A 19,885-nucleotide genomic window follows, 5' to 3' on the forward strand; every position below is an offset into this window, starting at 1 on the left:
TGATTATTGCTACCTGTTCACAAGGACCACCAGAAACAATTTTCCTTCAGTTCTCAAGGGCAGCAGTAGACCTCTTCAGTTTTATCTCAAGGATATATTAATGCTCTGGATCATTGTCATAACTGAGTAAGAAGGTGCAATGCTTTGAATAAGAATGGCCCTCATAGGGTCATGGATTTGAATGCTTGATCACCAGGGAGAATAGCCTTATTGGAGTAAGCATGTCCTTGTTGGAGGAAGTGTGACACTGGAGGAGGATACTGGGGTTTCAAATGCTCAAACCAATCCCAATATCATTATTTTCTTGTTGTCCGCTGATATGCATGAAGGAATTTTAGTGACCTCTCCAGTACCATGAATGTATGCATGCTGGCACACATTCCATTATGACAATAATGGACTACACCTCTGAATTTAAGCAAGCCTCAATTGGATTCTTTTTTAAAATGAACATAATTGTCTGGTGTTTCTTCACATAAACAGAACACTATTTCAGACAAAAAGTATCTTGATCATCTATAAATTCTTCAAAGTGTCACATTGATGAACTATAATGATGACATGCTGATTGGATCAGGTAAGCAACAGGTTGTAACCATTTTGAACTCATTGTTAACACATATGGGTAGCAGAGGATGGATTTATAAAAATTGTATCTTTTCTCTTTTACCAACAAAATGAAGTAAAACTTCTAGGGGGCCTATTTACAGTTTGGAGAAATCACACTCCTCACTCAGGTGTATTACTCTGGTGCATATACTAAGTGACTGCTAGCTTTGGATCAGGCCTAAAACAGGAGAAATCTCTCTGAAAGTTCTAGGCTGATGTGCAGGCTGATCTACTACTTGGGCAATATGATCCAGAAGACTTAATGCTACTCGAGGTGTCAATGGCAGATAGGAGTGCTCTTTGGAATCTGTTGCAGGTTCCCATAGGTAAATTTCAGAATAGACCTTTGGCATTTTGGAGCAAAGCTCTACCATCACCTGCAAACAAGCTGTTTTCCATTTGAAAGACAGATCTTAGTTTGCTATTGGGCTCTTGTTATCATGTGACCTGGGGAGCACATATGAGATAAGGGTTATCTGACCCACCAAATCATAGAGTAAGATGTACACAGCACCAATTTATTATCAAATGAAAGTCATATATGCATAATTAGGTCTGAGCAGATCCTGAAGGCTGGAACAAGTAAATTACTTGAGGTTGGACAAATTATTTTTATTCCTGTTAAAATGTTGTAAGCTGAAAAGTGTATACCTAGAGTTTCATGGTGTGTTCCTTATAATTGATTGGCTGAGAAGGAGAAGACTAGGTCCTGGTTTACTAGTGATTATGCATTTTATACAGGCACCACCCAGAAGTGGTCAGGTACTCTGATACAATCCCTTTTGGAAATGCTGAAAGTCATGGGTTAAGGGAAATCTGCACAGTGGGCAGAACTTCAGACAGTACACATGGTCATACATTTCATTTGAAAAGAGAAATGGTCAGATGTACACTTGTTCACTGATTCATGGGTTTTAGCTAATTTATTGGTTGGATGGGGCTTGAGAAAGGTTGGAAAATTGATGATAAGGACATCTGGAAAATAAGATACATGTGGAAAGATCTCTCCAAATTGTAAGAGGTTGTGAAGAAACTTGTGTCCCATGAAAATGTTCAATAAATGACGTTAGCTGAGGAGGAGTTCAATAATCAATGCCCCATTCTGTGGATAGACAGCTTCTTTTCATAGACATCCCTATAATTGTCCAATGTGCCCATGAACAAAGTGGAGATGGTGAAAAGATGAAGTATATATACATGGACTTGATAACATGAACTTCCACTCATTAAGGCAGCTCTGGCTATAGTTTTGTTCTTAGTGTCAAATCTGCCTACAGCATAGACCAATACTGAAATCCTGATGTGGCACCATTCCCAGTGGAGTTAAGCCAGCAACCTGGTGACAGGTGGACTGATATTGGACACTCCTTTTGTGGAAAGTAAACTTTATTGTCTTCCTGGAGTAGATACTTATTTTGGTTATCGATTTGCCTCTCCTGAAAACAATACCTCTGGCAAAATGACTATCTGTGGACTTAAAGAATACCTTATTCACCATCTTGGTATTCTACACAGTTTTGTATCTGACTAAGACCCATGATCCTATTAGAATCCATTGATCTTATTCCTTATTCCTCATTATTCCATATTCCTTATTACTCCTTATTACTCCTTATTCTGGAATAAGGAATAAGATCAATAAGATCCATTGATCTTATTCCTTATTCCTCATTATTCCATATTCCTTATTACTCATTATTCTGTAGCAAGTAGCCTGATGGAGAGATAAAAAGGCCTCGTGAATCTGCAGATGTAGTGTGAAATTAATTGGCAGCAGCTGGGAGAGCTGTTGCAGTGTTCTCGAGAGGGCAGAATATGTTTTGAGTATTCATCTAATATATGGTATGGTGTCCCTTGTAGCCAATATTCATGGGTCAAGAATCAAGGGGTAGGAATCAGAAAACCACTCTCACCCCTAGTGAATGTTTAGGAATTAAATGATTTCTGTTCCTGAGGCCATAAGTTCTGATATCTTAGTAGTTTTGTTTCCAGAGTAGAGAATGCTCCTGCAAGGAGCCACAACAAATATTGAACTGACCCAGAAGTTCTGACTTCTGTATGGTAACTGTGGGGCTTCTAATTTTTTTTTAACAAACAGGCTAAGAAAGAAATAACAATTGTAAGAGGGTTGATAGTTCCAATATTACATGGGAAAATTGTATTGCAACTCCACAATAGAGGCAAGGAAATTAAGTCTGGCATGCAGAGGATATTTGGGGTGCCTCTTGGTGCTAAAATGTCCTGTGATGAAGGACCATGAGAATTTACCATGGCCTTATTCAGGGAACATGACAAAGAGCACAGACCTTTCAGGAATGAAAGTATGAGTCATTCCTCCAGGAAAAAAGCTAAGACATGCTGAGGTGCTTGCAGAAGGTGGAGGAAATACAAAATGAATAGTAAACGTATGTAGTTATAAATACCAGATGTGGTGATTAAGTAAGAATGGCCCACATATATCATGTGTTAGTAAATCCTGGCACATTAGGTGTGGTACTATTAGGATATATGGCCTTTTTGGACCAGGTGTAGTCTTGTTGGAAGAAGTATGTCACGGTGTGGACATGTTTTTAGGGCTATGATCAAGCTATGTCCAGTGTTACACTGTATCCTTCTTTTGCCTGAGGATCATGATATAAAAGCTCTCAGTTCCAATACCATTTCTGCCTGCAAGTTTCCATGCTTCACATCATGATGATAATGGTAAAAACTCTGAAAGAGAAAACTGATCCCAATTAAAGGTTTTTCCTTTCTAGGAGTTACAATGGTCATGGGGTCTCTTGACAGGTATAGCACCTTAACAAAGATGTCAGCTAAGGCCATATAACCTACTTGAGAAACAACAAGGATTATAGTTAAAATGAGTGCTTTGGTTGTGTTTTCTTAAAAATGCATATGTACACATATTTCTGTTTTTTTTTCAATTTCCTCTATTTCCTAATTACGAGCGCTAATATCAATTAAGAGACTACCAATGGTTTTCTTTAAGTTTGTTATAATAACAGAATGACCACAAAAGTTCTATTCTGTTCTAAATTAATAATGCAGTTGCCATTGTATGTAGAACAGTTATGTCTAGGTGTGACTATCACCTTTCTCCTGGTCCTTGCTGCTGGGGCAGACTTCTAGTTGGTTTGCTCCCGTGAAGACTCCATATCCCAATCCATCTTAGAGGACTTGTTGAACTCAGAGCAGTTGATAAGAAATTCCCTCAATCCCTCTCCTCCAGTCCCAGAGCTGCTGCTGGGAGCCTGGTAGACTGGGGACCCATCACCCACCAAATCACCTGCCCTCCCGAATGACATTCCCTTCCTTCAGTCACGTCTGTTCCCTCTACCTGGTCTTTGCTGCTTGGGAAGACTCCTAGATGGTCTCCTTCTTTGAGGACTCCATATCACAATACATCCTAGAGGACCCTCTGCACTCAGAGCAGTTGAGAAGTTAAGGTTTTGAGCTTTCCCATGCTCATACTATGCTCATTGTGGCACATTGTCTTCTGATTGTGGATTAAGATGTAAAATTCTCAGCTTCTTTTTCAACATCATGTCTACCTGGACATTGCGAAGCTTTCCACCATGATGACAATGGACTAAATATGTTAACTTATAAGCCAACCCCAATTAAATATTATTCCTCATAAGAGTTGGCTAATATGTCTCTTTATAGCAATAAAATCCTGCCTAATGCAGTACTCATTGCCTGTATATAAGTGATACCAAATATTTATAGTTTTTAATGTCAATATTATTGCAGTAATAGAATGATACACCTAGTGAAAATTTTAATCCCTCTGCATAATTGCTTGAACCTTTAATTATTTCAATGTATCAAATATTAGAAGTTCATATGCAAGACGTTCCTTAGATTTTTTTGATATGAAAGTATTATATAGTTTTTAATTATATGCATTAGTACTATAATATATGATAGTTTGGTTGTTACATGATTCAGAAACAATACTAATTTGAAGAATTGAGTCAATATATCTTTCATTCATTATAAATCAAAACGTTACATCAAAAGGTATCCAGAAAAATCTGAGGAAGTTCTGAATAGAAAAACAATGCTGAAAAACATACATCAAATTTTCTTGTTTGACATAGTTTGTCCTTGGACATATCATATTTTGGATTAGGAGTTTTGTATTACTGCTTTTGCATTTTGGCAATAGTCTTTAAATTTACAAATTAATCACCATATAACAAAAAAGTTTATATTTATGAGAAGAAATGAGTTAATACTTCAAATGGAAGTTGAAACTGTAGCAGTAATATTCATGTGCATTTCTAAACAATAAAATCAGCAGGCAGTGGTGGTGCATGCCTTTAATGCCAGCACTTGGGAGGCAGAGTCAGGCCGATTTCTGAGTTTGAGGCCAGTGTGATCTACAGAGTGAGTTCCAGGGCTACACAGAGAAACCCTGTCTTGAAAAACAAAAACAAGCAAGCAAGCAAACAAACAAACAAATAAAAAACGCAAACGTGCAAACAATAAAATCAATGAATAAACGTATTGTGATTTAACATACAAGTGGGATAATTGACTTTACCATTAATACACGGTGTACGAAATGGCAGTGATCCTTTTGCTTTTCTATATCTATATTTACATTCAAACTCAATATCCTCTCCTGAATGAACATAAATCTTTTCGCTTTGTCTCCATTTGAGACGTATGTTATGTCTTTCCATAATGGCTTCTGATATTACACATGCAGCTGAAAGAAAAATGACCAGAGTTCATTGAGTAATACATAAACCTAAAGAAATCACCCCTTATCTATAGATGAATTCCATTTCTCTGAGATGTAACTATAAGTTCAGTGTTGTTATAAGTAATTTCAAAAATTAATTCAGCTATGAATTTAACAAAAGTAGTGAGAGCTTTAATCATAATATTAGTTAACTGGTAAAAGAATTTGAAAAGACAAAAATGGAGAAATCTCCTATATTAATAGGTTGTAAGAATAAATATTGAAGTGTCCGCATCTCCTATGGAAACTATCAGACTCTATGAACCCATCCTGAAATAGCAATAACATTTTTCATTCTTATAGGAGTAAAAATCTCAAATTTGTATGGAGGTACAATAGAATGAGTAGACAACTGGAACTAGAGCAGAAAGGAAAATCTGGAGACATCGTAATAACTGATTTCAACATACATCATGAGCCCCACAGTAACCAGAACTCTATGATCACGCCAATGAATGAGAAGAGTGATTTGAATACTGATCTATGTATCTGCAGTTAACTGATCTTAAAAGACTTTCCAAAAACTTATGTTATAGAACTGATGTCATATTCAATGAATGATATAAAGATAATTAATATCCATATGGAGGTGATTAAAATTTGATACTCTCTGTCTTTCTGGGCAAATTCAACTAAAAGTTGGTCAAAGACACTGATGCAATAACAAACCACTGAACATACAGGAAAACCCAACAGGGAAACATTTCGTTGGTTTTGGACACTGGATGTTTGGAAGGAACTCCAAATCATAAGGCAAAGAGCAAACCTTGACCCATGGATTTCATCACATACTTGTAGATAGCACAGAGCATAATCAATACAACTAAGAAATAATTAGCCAGTAGAATCAGAGTAAATGATTGTCTATTGTATTTTTCTAGGTATGTACATACCTTTTATAGGGATGTTTTATGTCAAGGAAACAAAAAATTTAAAATTCATTTTTTTTTGTTTGTGGTTGGATTTGGATTTGTTTTATTTGTTTTGATTTGATTGATTTGGTCCTTGTTAGAAGTTATAGGAATACTTCCCCTAAATTGACTGTATCTTTCTTTTTAAAAATTTTTATTAGATATTTTCTTCATTTACATTTCAAACGCTATCCCCTTTCCTAGTTTCCTCTCTCAAAGTCCCCTATATCTTCCCCTGGCCCTGCTCCTCAACCCACCCACTCCTCCTGGTTCCTGGCCCTGGCATTACCCTGTACTAGGGAATATAATCTTGGCAAGACTATACATATAGTTTTTTTTTTCCCCGAGACAGGGTTTCTCTGTATAGCCCTGGCTGTCCTGGAACTCACTCTGTAACCCAGGCTGGCCTCGAACTCAGAAATCCGCCTGCCTCTGCCTCCCAAGTGCTGGGAATAAAGGAGTGTGCCAGCATGCCTGGCTTATATAGTTCTTAAAATGGCTTTGCACTATATCTGTCTTAAATTATAGTTAAATAATTGATTAGGATTTCAGTTTGTTGATAACTTTTAAATAAACTGTAATTCGCCTATGATAAAATGCATTTTAAAAGAAAAATAAGCCAGCCAAAATTGTATAAATTTATAGATACGTCTCAAAAAAATACACAAGAACCTGAGTAGGAAAAAAAAAATAAAACCTTAATATCATTAGCTGCCATTTTTTTTTTTTTTTTTGGCTAAAGCTATAGTAAGATACCTTGCCACTCAGAACAGCATTAGAGAAAGTAGCCCTTATAATTACAGATGATCATGAATGTGTGGTGAAAAACTCATAAGCTCTTAAGGTAATGTGACTAAGTGAAACTACTATAGATGACAACTGTGATTTCTTAAAAATTTAAAAATAGATTGTACATACATTTTTGCTATATGCTATTTTCTTTGTATTTACTCAAAGGAAATAAAATGAACCTCCTCAACCTGCATGTATATGCTTATTGCAATCATGACTATAGATAAGATGAAAAAACCGGTCTGAACTAGTACCAATTGGTGAATTTATAAAGACAACATGGTATACTTAAATGTGAAATTTTGTTAGACATTAAAGATATATTTTAGTTAGAAAAATGCATTGGAGGACACTAAGTGAAATAAACCAAACACAGAAAGACAACTACTTAGTGTTCTTTCTCACGGAATGAAAAGATAGACTAAACTATCTCTAAAATGCATGACAGTGATTAATAAAATTTAGTAGTCTTGTTTAAGGGCGGCACATGTTGTATGGACTTAATAAATACAAGATGTATATAGGTTGATTTGAAAAAGAATGGATTCCATGGGCTCACATATTGCTTATTCATTGGGGACTGTTGATACTCAAAAAAGATTAGGAGGTATGGCCTTGTTGGAGTTGGTATAGCCTTGTTAGAAGAAATATGTCTATCTCTTCGTGCTGCCTGCAGAGTCAGCTGTATTATGCTCAGCTACTTCTCCTCCATCATGCTTATCTCTGTGCCATGATAGTAGTCTACATCTCTGAAATTATAAGCTATTCCCAACAAATGCTTTCTTTTCTAAGAGTTTCCATGATTATAGTGTCTCTTCACAGTAATAGAACACTGACTAAGACAATAGGTATAGAATATCATGCTGGTGCCCAGTTTCATGGATATTAATGCATGTTAGTAAAAGCTTAATTATAAAGAACAACATGCACAATTTTATTTGACAGATGGTTTTTATAAAAAGAATCTAATAATCTTTGCTTTTATCACATGCTATTGTTTGGCACTGAAGCACTGATCAAACAATACATTTATTTTGTGAATGTTCTATTATTAACAGAAAAATATCCATAATATAAACCAGAATCTCCTGTAATCTATGAGAATAAGGTACTTACACAAACAGGTTGGTGGCTCAGACCACTTTCCATTTCTACATGTTATTGTCTTCTTTCCCTTAAGTACATAATAGTTCTGGCACTGATATTCAACTGATGATAATGGTTCATATTCTGGTAATGACAAGGAGNTGATGTCTCCATTGTCAATAGGTGGAGGAGGCCCACATTTCTCTGTTGGGTCTAAGAAGGCAAAATTTGAATGTTTGACAATCAAGTCAAATTATAGCATTTTTAAAAAGAAACTTGATAGTATATGACCCTATATATTTTTTACTATTTTTGTAGAAATACATTTGTAAATAAGACTTTAAAACTTCTAATGCTAAAGAATGCTTATGAGGCTTTCTGGGTTTCTGATAGGGTCAAAATAAGCATAGACATCTCTGTTATACTTTTGCTAAGTATATATGAAATGCTTGGACATAAACATTTAGTAAACATTACATGAAGAGATGAGACATTGAAAATTCTAGCAAAGAAATTCAAAACTCATCTAAGTTTATAATATTGTGCTATATGTTTTTCTTTTAGACTACTGAGTGCTCTTGTGAGGACACAGGAAAAGTCTGAAATCAAGGAAACAAACACAGAAATATTTCATTGGTTTGGACACTACGTGTTTCAATAGGACTCCAAGCCACAAGGCAAAAAGCAAACCTTGACCCATGGATTTTATCACAATGAGGTTCTTATACATAGCACAGAGCATAATCAACACAACTCAGAAATTGGCAGCCAGTTGAATCAGAGTAAATGGTTGTCTATTATTTGTTTCCAGGTATTTACATATCTTTTACAGTGTTATCCTATGTCAAGATAACTTAAAGAAATGAAAATAAATTTTATTTGGCTTAGTTTTGTTTTCCTTTTTTTCTAAATTGTTGTTTTGTTTTGTTTTGTTTTGATTTGATTTGATTTGATTTGATTGCTCTTGGACTGGTTGGTCTGATGGAAGTTACAATACCATTTTTAGTAAATTGATTGTATCTTGTTTGAAACAGCTTTGCTCCATATCAGTCTTAAATTATATTTAAATAATTAATCATGATTTCAGTTTGTTGATATTTTTTAGGTGAACTGACAGTCTGTGGTACAAATGCATTTTGAGAAACAATATGTCAACCAAAATTGGATCAATGAATAGATACTTCTCAAAAAACCCCAGAAAACAACAACAGCAACAACAGCATCAACAACAACAATAAACACGACCCTAAGTAGGAAACAAAACCAAAAAACACATTAATACTATTAGTTGTCGTTTCACTACCAAGCCATAATAAGTTACCTTGTCTCTCAGTTAAACTAGCATTAGAGAAAGGAGCCCTTAAAATTACATATGCTCAAGTTTATAGTGAAAAACTCATAAGCTGTTGATGGAAATATGACGTTGAGGATAACAATAGATAATAATTGAGATTTCTTTAAAATATAAAACTAGATTTTACATATATTGTTCTTATATTCATCTTTTTTATGTATCCAAAGGAAACAAAATTAACCTTCTCAACCTGCTTGTATATATTTACTGTAAACTGCTACATGAACATAGCTAAGATGAAAAAACTGTCTCAACTAATACCAATTGGTGAGTTTATAAAGACAATGTAGCATACTTAAATGTGAAATATTGTTCAGATATTAAAGATACATTTTATTTTTTTAGTTAGAAAAGGGCATTGGCCAGTACAGGGGAATGCCAGGGCCAAGAAGTGGGAGTAGGTGGGTAGGGAAGTGGGGGGCGCTATAGGGAACTTTTGGGATAGCATTTGAAATGTAAATAAAGAAAATACCTAAGAAAAAAATAAAAATAAAAAATAAGCTACCAAATAACAGTTAAAAAAATAAAGCAACAAGTAATACTCTGAAAAAGAAAAGAAAAGAAAAGAAAAGAAAAGAAAAGAAAAGAAAAGAAAAGAAAAGAAAAGAAAAGGGCATTGGAAGATATTAAGTGAAATCAACCAAACAAGGAAGACAAGTACATTGGGTTCTTACAGAGTGAAAAGAAAGACTAAAATTTCTCTAGAATAAATGAATTAGTAGAAGTTAGTTGTCTTATCTAAGAGAACATTGTATGAATTTAATAAATGCAAGATGTATACAGGTGTGGTGACTTGAAAAATAATGGCCACCATAGACTCACATATAGATTACTCATTTGGAACTGGTGGTACTCAAAAAGGACTAGGTGCTACAGCATTTCTGGAGTTGGAGTAGCCTTTTTAGAAGAAGTATGCCTTTCTCTTCCTGCTGCCTGCACAGCCAGATGTTGAATGCTCACCTACTTCTTCACCATCATGTCTACTTTTGCTACCAAACATGATGATAGTTTACTAAATCTGAAATTGTAAGGAATCCACAACAAATGATTTCTTTTAAAAGATTTGTCATGGTCATAGTGTCTCTTCACATAAATTGAACACTGACTGAGACAACAGGCATAGGATATCATACTGGCTCCAACGTTTTGTGGACATTAATACATGTTAGTGAAAAATTATAAAGAATACATGCACAATTTTATTTGACAGGTGGTTTTTATAAAGAGAATCTATTAATCTTGTTTTGCTCACATGCTGATGTTTGGCACTGAAGCATTAAGCAAAACAGTACTTTCATTTTGTGAATGTTATAAACAGAAAAATATCCATGTTATAAAACTGAATCTCCTATAATCTATGAGAATAAGGTACTTACATATACAGGTTGGTGGCTCAGTCCACGTTCCATTTCTACATGTTATTGCCTTATTTCCTTTAAGTAGATAATACTTCTGGCACTGATATTCAACTGATGATAATGATGCATATACTGGTAACGACAAGGAGGTGATGTCTCCATTGTCAATAGGTGGAGGGGGCCCACATTTCCCTGTTGGATCTAAGAAGACAAGATTCAAATGTTTGAGAATCAAGTCAAATTACAGACTCCAGCAGAACCAAAAAGAGTACAGTGTTAAACAAGACTTTAGTGATTTCTACTTTGACTATAATACAATGACAGAGGTATGTATATTGAGGAGAAATTGTTAAACTATGGCAAACTCCTCAATATGAAGTTGGAGGAAGATGGCCCTCATCAAACAAAGCAAGTAGCTATGTGACTAGAGAAGGCATGTGGATAGAATACTTGTTGGGAACAAAATAAAGAAACCATTCAGGGCAACAGTTTGTCTGCAGCCCGCAGACACTACTTTTGTATCTCTGGTCTGCTAAACCATAAGGGAACAGATTTGTAATTTTCTATGACACCAAGTTTACAGTGATCTGTTATGGCAGCCAGAGGAAGAAATTCAACAAAAGTAATACATGACTTTTTAAAGAGTTCTAATGCCAAAGAAAGAGTTTTCTTGTTTTTCTCCAATAAATGTTATCAACTTATGTTTATAAACATATTCTATGTAATTAAACCCGACTGCTTTCTTTTTCAACAAGAATAACAGCCATGCTGAAAATCATTACCAGTGCAAGGGTGGGCTGGTGGCCATGGTGGAGGGGTGGGCACATTCTCTGTGAGGAGAAGACAAGGGGGCAATGGGGGGGGGGTTGAAGGCTGAAATGGGAAAGGGGGATCTGTGACCAGATGTTAAGTGAATGAATAAGAAAATATAAATGACAAAACAAATTAAAAATTTTTTTTTTGTTATGTGCAGCATTATTCTCCCAAATGTGTGCTCCTGAATGCCTGAACTCATGATATCCAAAAATGTAAGAAGATGTCATTAGAACATCTAGAAATGGAGATACAGGGAGTTGTGAGCTGGTATTTGGGACCAGAGTACTCAAGCACGGTTCTCTGTAAGAGTAGTCAGTTCCCTTAATTGCTGTTCTATTGCCACCCACCATTTTCTTTCTTAAACATTTGTAGGGTTAAAACTGAAAGTACAAAGGATTTGGGAATTTAGATTGTGCTCTGTTTTGAAAACTTTTTTCTGAATATATGTTATGCTACATAAAAAGAAAAATAAAATAGAATTAATTCAATGGGAATTTAATGAGGTATTATTATCAAAGTGTCTTTAATAACTAGAAAATCAAAGATTTAAAGCTGACAGAATATTTGGGGATGTTTAATTATATTTAATAAATGAAATGATATTTGAAAAGCTTTTCACACATGATATTTGTAACTAAAAATAAAACAAGCATCAAAAAATACAAAAGGACTAATTAGAGACCTTAAGTAGTAGTAGTCTCACTCCAAACACAAAAATCATCAAAGAAAAGATGGCAACACTGTAGGATGAAGATAAGTGCAGCAGTGTCAGGGACCATTAGCTTTACAGGTAATGAAACTTTAATAGAAACTTTAATAGAAAATAATATGTATCATCAGGGATAAAACAGTAGCATTCATTTTCTGACATGCATGATTTACAATGCTGATGATAATACCAGAAATTCCTTGCCAAAATAGTGATCAATTTAAAAGATAAATAATTTCACTGGCCTTCTTCTCAGCTTCTTTTGGGATCAAAATGTCCAAATTGCAATTCATATTTATAACTCAGTTTACTCCTTTACTTTATCTCTTTGACCACTTCCTGTATTCCTCTAATCATGGTTGTAAGGTCAAGAAATTTTGGTACTTAAGACACACTGTAACTTAAATCCAAATGCCTAATGGTAAACCCATAAGAAAACTTTAATCCATAACAGTAAACTTGATTGTAAGTATTACAGATCATTGAAGGATAGGAGAGAACAATGTTTTTGAACGTACTGGTGGAAATGCATTTGGGGGGAATGGACCAGCCCTCTTCAGCACAGGTGATGGTGCTCTGATTATTCTGAAGGCTGTAGCCTTGATTGCAGACCACTTGTACAATGTCACCTTCTACATGGGTTTGACCTGAAGATGTTGAATTACCATTTTCCACAAAAGGAAAGAAGCATAGCCCTAAGGAGAAAAGGGTCAATTCACAATAGGAGGAAAGTTAATAGAAAGTTAGGTTGCATATTAAAATATTTTCAATGAATGACACAACCTAAATAAACTATTCAAATGAAGTTCCTGAAGCCTGCCAATTCCAGTTGGTCTAGATAGGGAGTTTTCCCCAGGAGTGCCATGTCACCACATCCCAAGTGCTGGGATTGTAAATGGCCACTGTCCATTTTATGTGGGTTCTGTATGTCTGAATGCTGGTATTTCTCTTTATAGATGAAGGATCTTGTCTACTGAACAAGGCCCATATTCATGGTCTTTTGAAATAATTTTTGAATAAAATATTTTTCACTGAAAAACTTCTCTTTATAAAATAGCTATGATATACTTTTAAAAATTCTTTCTTCAACAAATAATGACTCTTGTAAGCTGCTTCTTCACTGATCTATCTTGTTTCCTTGCTTTGGTTTTTTTTTTTTTTTTTTGTCTTTTTTTCAAAAAACCATAGTTGTGGGGTTTGCATAATTTACTTAAGGATTCATATGTTATAGATAACAAGTCTAAGGATGAAATAAGTTTTGGAAAACAGAATAGTAAAATGTTTCGCTATGGAACATTTAAGGGAAAAGATAATTCAAAAGCAGTGGATAACAAAATGATTTTTTTCCTTAAAAAAAGAATGGCCATACTGCTAATAAGCACATGTTTGACAAGAGCTGTTAATAGTCAAATATATTTATGACCAGCTTTCAATTCATACTTTTCTTCTGTAGACTACCTGTTGACAATGTTCTCCATTGGATTTTCCTGAGGAGAATATAGCTCCTAAAAGGCAGACTGTCTGTCCCTTCTCCAGCGTAACTCTGTGATTTTCCAGATACCAGTTTCCCTTCCTACATGTTCTTCTCTTTCATGGATTAGTGTTCATCTAAGGATGGGTGTTTACTCACTGAGACACTTCGGAGTTGGTGACCATCCTGATTCTGTGCAAGTGATGCGAGTCCAGAAGGAGTTTGATGGAGATGCAAAATTATATTCACAGGAGTAGTATAAAATCTTCCCACTAAGAACAGGGGAAAAGGGCTCATTTTTCTTTTCATCATATAGTATTCCATGTCTTATTTTTGGAAAATCACAAAGGCTCACTTGGAAAAAGAAGAAAGATAAATAATTGTTAATAATTATTAAGCATACACTTATTTGTATATGTTTTGTCTTTTGTGAATAACATTGCTACTATTGTCCAAGTATATCCCAAACCCTTTCAAAACCCCTTCTACACCAGTCCCCTAACACTGAGTATACACATCAGTGATGTCCCTGGCTACGAATGTTTACCTCCCTTGTCAGGCTTCCTTTACTCAACTACCCACTACAAAATGGAAAATGATTGTTTTCCTACAGATTCTGATGTGGGCTTACAAATATCTTCACTATAGGACACACACATCAAATTGGATTCCAGAATAACCTTAAGAAATAGAAGAGTGAAACTTTTTAAAAATGTAAGCCATGTGGAGTTCCAATAGGCAAAGCCATGTCTCATTGTATGAGACTTCCAAGTAAAAAGTAAAAGTAACAGAAATTTGAATCATCAAATTGCCTGTCAGATATCTTACAGAAATTGAGGAAGCATGTCTAAGGCAACCAGCTAGAGGACCCCATTCAGATTCTGAGCAAGAGTAGAGAAAAAACCTAAAAGATCAGTCGTGCCAAAGTTATCTTCGAAGGAAAAGCAACTGGACACTTCAGATTACTGTTTCAACTTTTCCAGTCAGATTCTGCTGGAAATTGTGAGAACCAGTTTGTTCATGTGACCTATATCTGTTGTTATCTGTTCCATTGCTTAAATGTGCTATCCAAAAGGACTCTCAGAGGGGAAGTCCAGATAGCTGCTATAAATTAACGGTCCTAGATGCTCTCTCTCTCTCTCTCTCTCTCTCTCTCTCTCTCTCTCTCTCTCTCTCTCTCTCTCTCTTTCTCTGTGTCTTTGTCTGCCTGTCTCTGTGTCTGCTTGTCTGCCTGTCTGTTTGCTAATCTTTCACGTATTCATGAACTTCTTAACTGCTACTTATTCTTTAACCGTGACTTGTTCCACTGAGTTAAAATTATAAGTTTGACTACTGTAGGTCATTTTCCAGACTGTACAACATACCAGACACTTAGTATCTACAAATAAAAGTGTGTGACTATAGCTAACTGTATTTTGGAAAAAAATATATGTATATATATTCAATAACATCTACTAAAGAGGCCATAATTTAGAGAACAAGGAGGTATGTATAGATAGTTTGTAGGGACAAAATGTAAGGGTAAACTCAGAAAAAAATTTAAGTTGAAAACAAGGAAACAAGCAAACATTTCCTGTTGTTTAGCAGGGTAATTTCTTTTTGTCTCATTCTGTGACTTCTTTCCTCTGATTACCTCTCAGTGAAATGTGTTAATCCAATAAAATGAATTTAAATCTCTGAAACAATGTTGAAAATTTTTTAGGGTGGATCTCAAAACAAACGTAATGATCTTGTTCCTATTTTTCACTTAACTGAGACCTGAATCCCTCTCTAAATAACCCTTACTTATATGTGAAGATTAGCAAAAACAAAAAATAGCAAAATAAAATCTTTTTGAAACTATTCAAGTGCAATGACTAAATTTCAGAATCCCACCCCTTGTTTAAAGCATCATTTGTGACTCCATAGATGTGATGTCAAACATAAAAGTATTCCTCATTGTTTTATATAAGACATTTCCAGTTGATAAGAAGATACATTTGGTTGAAATGGAAAAAGTTACTCATTTTAATGGCTATGAAGTTAAAAGGCATCTGATCTGTGAAAAGGAAGTCAACCGCACACAGATTCAGGAATGTTTAGTGTCTGTGTGGAGCCTTGTCTTGTCAGTGGCTCTGTTTATTTAGGTTGCAGTTCATTTTGAAAATTCATCTTGTTACATTTATTTTTTATGCATTTTAAAATAATATATTTTGTTCTTTCTAAATTGCATTTGAGGCTAACAACACTTTGAAGTTTAGAAAACAGATGAAAGTACCTCCTTTTATTTAATTTCTCCTCTTTGTTCCCTATCAGAAACTATTTCCATACGTGGACTGGTTTTTACCCTTCAAAATGTTTCATTATTTTTACTTAAAACATGCTGTCGTTTATGTTCCATTTTAATGCTTTACTAAAAATAAAATAAATCAAAAATATTTTCATATACAAAACAGAATGTGTTTTTGTCACATCTCTTTCTGCTTACCTTCACCTTTGGCAGTAGAGAACCATGAGGTTAGGAGAACAATAGCTAAGAGCAACAGGCGACAGAACCCCATCCTCTAAAGCCTAGAGCACTCCAATCCTGGTGGTGCTTCTGGGAACCCTGTTGTTAAAACTGCTGTGCATGACTTTCTGTTTCAGTGCATTTCTGGAACCTAGTTTGGTAAATATCAAAGTTCACAAGGGAGGGGCAAAACAAATAAACAATGTCCAATAGGCATTTTACACTAACATTCAGCACTCACATTTATTATGTATTTAGCAATATAATACTATTTATTTTTCATTTTATTTATTTATTTATTTATTTATTTATTTATTTATTTATTTTTGGTGTGAGTATCCTAGCCAATCAAACTGAACTATTCAAAAAAGAGGAGGAGAGATTACATTTCCTTTCCTCTTTCTTATAGGCAGGATATTTGGTTAGGAATGTTGGTTGATTTTCTTCTTTGAAACTTTATATGGCAACTGCTGGTACCATGAATGCTAGTCCTCCGTTAGGAGACATTCAGAACACTTCTTGGTTAGGGTACTTTAGGTCATGTGATGAAATATATTGTGCCTTCAGCAATATGTATTTATCTTCCACCATATACAATACAAATAGTCTGTTATGTTTTGGGTTCTATAAGACAACTTTGACCAACAACTCACAAGCATATGTCTCTTGCCTAGTGTTACTGTATTTATCAGATGGTCTTTGGAACTTGGAGGGAGCATTGCCAGCATAGAATATAAAAATTTATTTAAAAATATGTTAACATAATAATACACATGTACATAATAATATCATGTGTATTATATATGTGTATAGACCTACACAATTTGGTCAGGAGTTGATAGTATTTTTTTATGAATTTCCCATACATTATTATGGTTATTTTAGTTTTCTTCCTCATGTATTTATTTCTTTCACCTCTCCCTCATTAGGGGCATCTTACTTTTTTCCCTTTATCCTGTCAGGTCATTTGTATCCTGCTTTTCACCTTACCATTGCTCACCCCTCCTACTACTCTGGCAATGGCCTGTCCTTACTTTCCTCCATCCTGTAGTTACATCAGGATGTGAACTCACATGTGAAGATTTGGAAGCAGGAGTCTTCAGTGCAAGTGAACATGTTTTAAATTTGCATACTCAAGTCATTAACCCATTTTTTGAGTGAAATATTTGTCATTTTGTTGGTTAATTTTAAAAACCCATTGTATATTCTGTACATTATCCCCATATCCTATGAACAGCTAGAAAATTTTTCTTCTATTCTATAGGTTGTTTATGCTCTTTGCTGATTGTTTCCTCCTTTGCACTGAAAAAAGTCCATTTAATGTAATGCAATCATTTTTATTGAATATCAACATTATTTACTATTGGAATGTTATTGGAAAGCCATGGGTTACAGTTTTTTCTGCGATGAATCTACATTTACTTTTATTTATTTATTTATCTATCTATCTACCTATTTTTTATTTTAATTTATTAGATATTTTCTTCATTTACATTTCAAATGCTATCCCCAAAGCCCCCTATACACTCTCCCCGCCCTGCTCCCCAACCCAACCACTCCCACTTCCAGGCCCTGGCATTCCCCTGTAATGGGGCATATGATCTTCGGAAAAGCAAGGGCCTCTCCTCCCATTGATGGCTGACTAGGCCATCCTCTGCTGCATATGCAACTAGAGACCCAGCTCTGGGGGATACTGGTTAGTTCATATTGTTGTTCCTCTTATAGGGTTGCAAACCCCTTCAGCTCCTTGGGTACCTTCTCTAGCTCCATCATTAGAGGCCCCGTGTTCCATTCAATAGATGAGTGTGAGCATCCACTTCTGTATTTACCAGGCACTGGCATAGACTCACAAGAGAGAACTATATCAGCGTCCTGTCAGCTAAATCTTATAGTGTATGGGTTTGGTGATTATATATGGGATGGATACTCAGGTGGGGAAGTCTCTGGATGGTCCTTCCTTCCATCTCAGCTTCAAACTTTGTTTCTGTAACTCCTTCCATGGGTATTTTGTTCCCCATTCTAAGGAGGAAAGAAGTATCCACACTTTGGTCTTCCTTCTTCTTGAGTTTCATGAGCTTATTAAATTGAATCTTGGATATTCTAAGTTTCTGGGCTAATATCTGCTTGTCAGTGAGTGTATATCATGTGTGTTCTTTTGTAATTGGGTTACCTCACTCAGCATGATATCCTCCAGATCAATCCATTTGCCTAATAATTTCATGAATTCATTGTTTTTAATTGCTGAGTAGTACTTGATTGAGTAAATGTACCACATTTTCTGTATCCATTCTTCTGTTGAGGGACATCTGGGTTCTTTCCAGCTTCTGGCTATTATAAATAAGGCTGCTATTAACATGATAGAGCATGTGTCCTTATTACAAGTTGGAACATTTTCTGGGTATATGCCCAGGAGAGGAATTGCTGGATCTTCCGGTATTATGTCCAATTTTCTGAGGAACCGCCAGACTGATTTCCAGAGTGTTTTTACCAGCTTGCAATCCCACCAACAATGGAGGAGTCTTTCCCTTTTTCCACATCCTTACCAGCATCTGCTGTCACCTAAATTTTTAATCTTAGCCATTCTGACTAGAGTGAAATGGAATCTCAGGGTTGTTTTTACTTGCATTTCCCTGATGACCAAGGATGTTGAACATATTTTTCAGGTGCTTCTCAGCCATTTGATATTCTTCAGTTGAGAATTCTTTGTTTAGCTCTGTACCCCATTATTTAAATAGGGTTATTTGATTTTTTGGAATCCATCTTCATGAGTTCTTTATATATATTGGATATTATTCCTCTATCTGATTTAGGATTGGTAAAGACCCATTCCCAATCTTTTGGTGGCCTTTTTGTCTTATTGACAGTTTCTTTTGCCTTACTGAAGCTTGGCAATTTCACAAAACACAAAAACCCCTTTAGTAATTACAGGAAAACACAACCAAACAGGTGATAGAATTGAACAAAACCATCCATGATCTAAAAATGGAAGTACAAACAATAAAGAAACCACAAAGGGAGACAACCGTGAGTGCCAACAAAAAGAAACTAGAGAGAGCACACACTAGCAGCTTGACAGCACACCTAAAATCTCTAGAACAAAAGGAAACAAATTCACCTAAGAGGCATAGACAGTAGGCAATAATCCAACTTAGGACTGAAATCAACCTAGTGGAAACAAAATGAACTATGCAAAGAATTAACCAAACCAGGAGTTGGTTCTTTGAGAAAATCAACAAGATAGATATACCCTTGGCCAGAATAACTAGAGGGCATAGGGACAGTATCCTAATTAACAACATCAGAAATGAAAAGAGAGACATAACAAGAGAACCTGAGGAAATCCAAATCATCATCAGATCCTTCTACAAAAGGCTATACTCAAAGAAACTGGAAAACCTGGATGAAATGGACAACTTTCTAGACAGATACGAGGTACTAAAGTTAAATCACTATCAGATTAATGATCTAAACAGCCCCATATCCCCTAAAGGAATAGAAGCAGTCATTAATGAAATGATTACTAATGGTATTCTGCTAT

The 19,885-nt window shown here is 35.2% G+C and overlaps 1 protein-coding gene across 2 annotated transcripts in view; it reads right to left on the minus strand.

Annotated features, from left to right (window-relative positions):
- Positions 1–1,517: 1,517 nt before the first annotated feature.
- The window catches only part of LOC110287097 (complement factor H-like), a 693,631-nt gene continuing 675,263 nt past the window's right edge, over positions 1,518–19,885 (minus strand). Inside the window, exons 1-6 of one of the 2 annotated variants that reach the window (XM_021153967.2) lie at positions 16,327–16,481; positions 14,019–14,213; positions 12,907–13,083; positions 10,882–11,064; positions 8,182–8,364; positions 1,518–5,326 (exon numbers count right to left, since the gene is read on the minus strand). In XM_021153967.2, the coding sequence (XP_021009626.1) occupies positions 5,106–5,326; positions 8,182–8,364; positions 10,882–11,064; positions 12,907–13,083; positions 14,019–14,213; positions 16,327–16,399 (1,032 nt within the window). In that variant the 5' untranslated portion in view covers positions 16,400–16,481 and the 3' untranslated portion in view covers positions 1,518–5,105. Of the gene's footprint in view, positions 5,327–8,181; positions 8,365–10,881; positions 11,065–12,906; positions 13,084–14,018; positions 14,214–16,326; positions 16,482–19,885 lie in introns of those variants that run through there. The other variant, XM_021153834.2, reaches the window with a different exon arrangement.

Source organism: Mus caroli, chromosome 1 (genome assembly GCF_900094665.2).
Source record: "Mus caroli chromosome 1, CAROLI_EIJ_v1.1, whole genome shotgun sequence".
Taxonomy (NCBI): domain Eukaryota; kingdom Metazoa; phylum Chordata; class Mammalia; order Rodentia; family Muridae; genus Mus; species Mus caroli.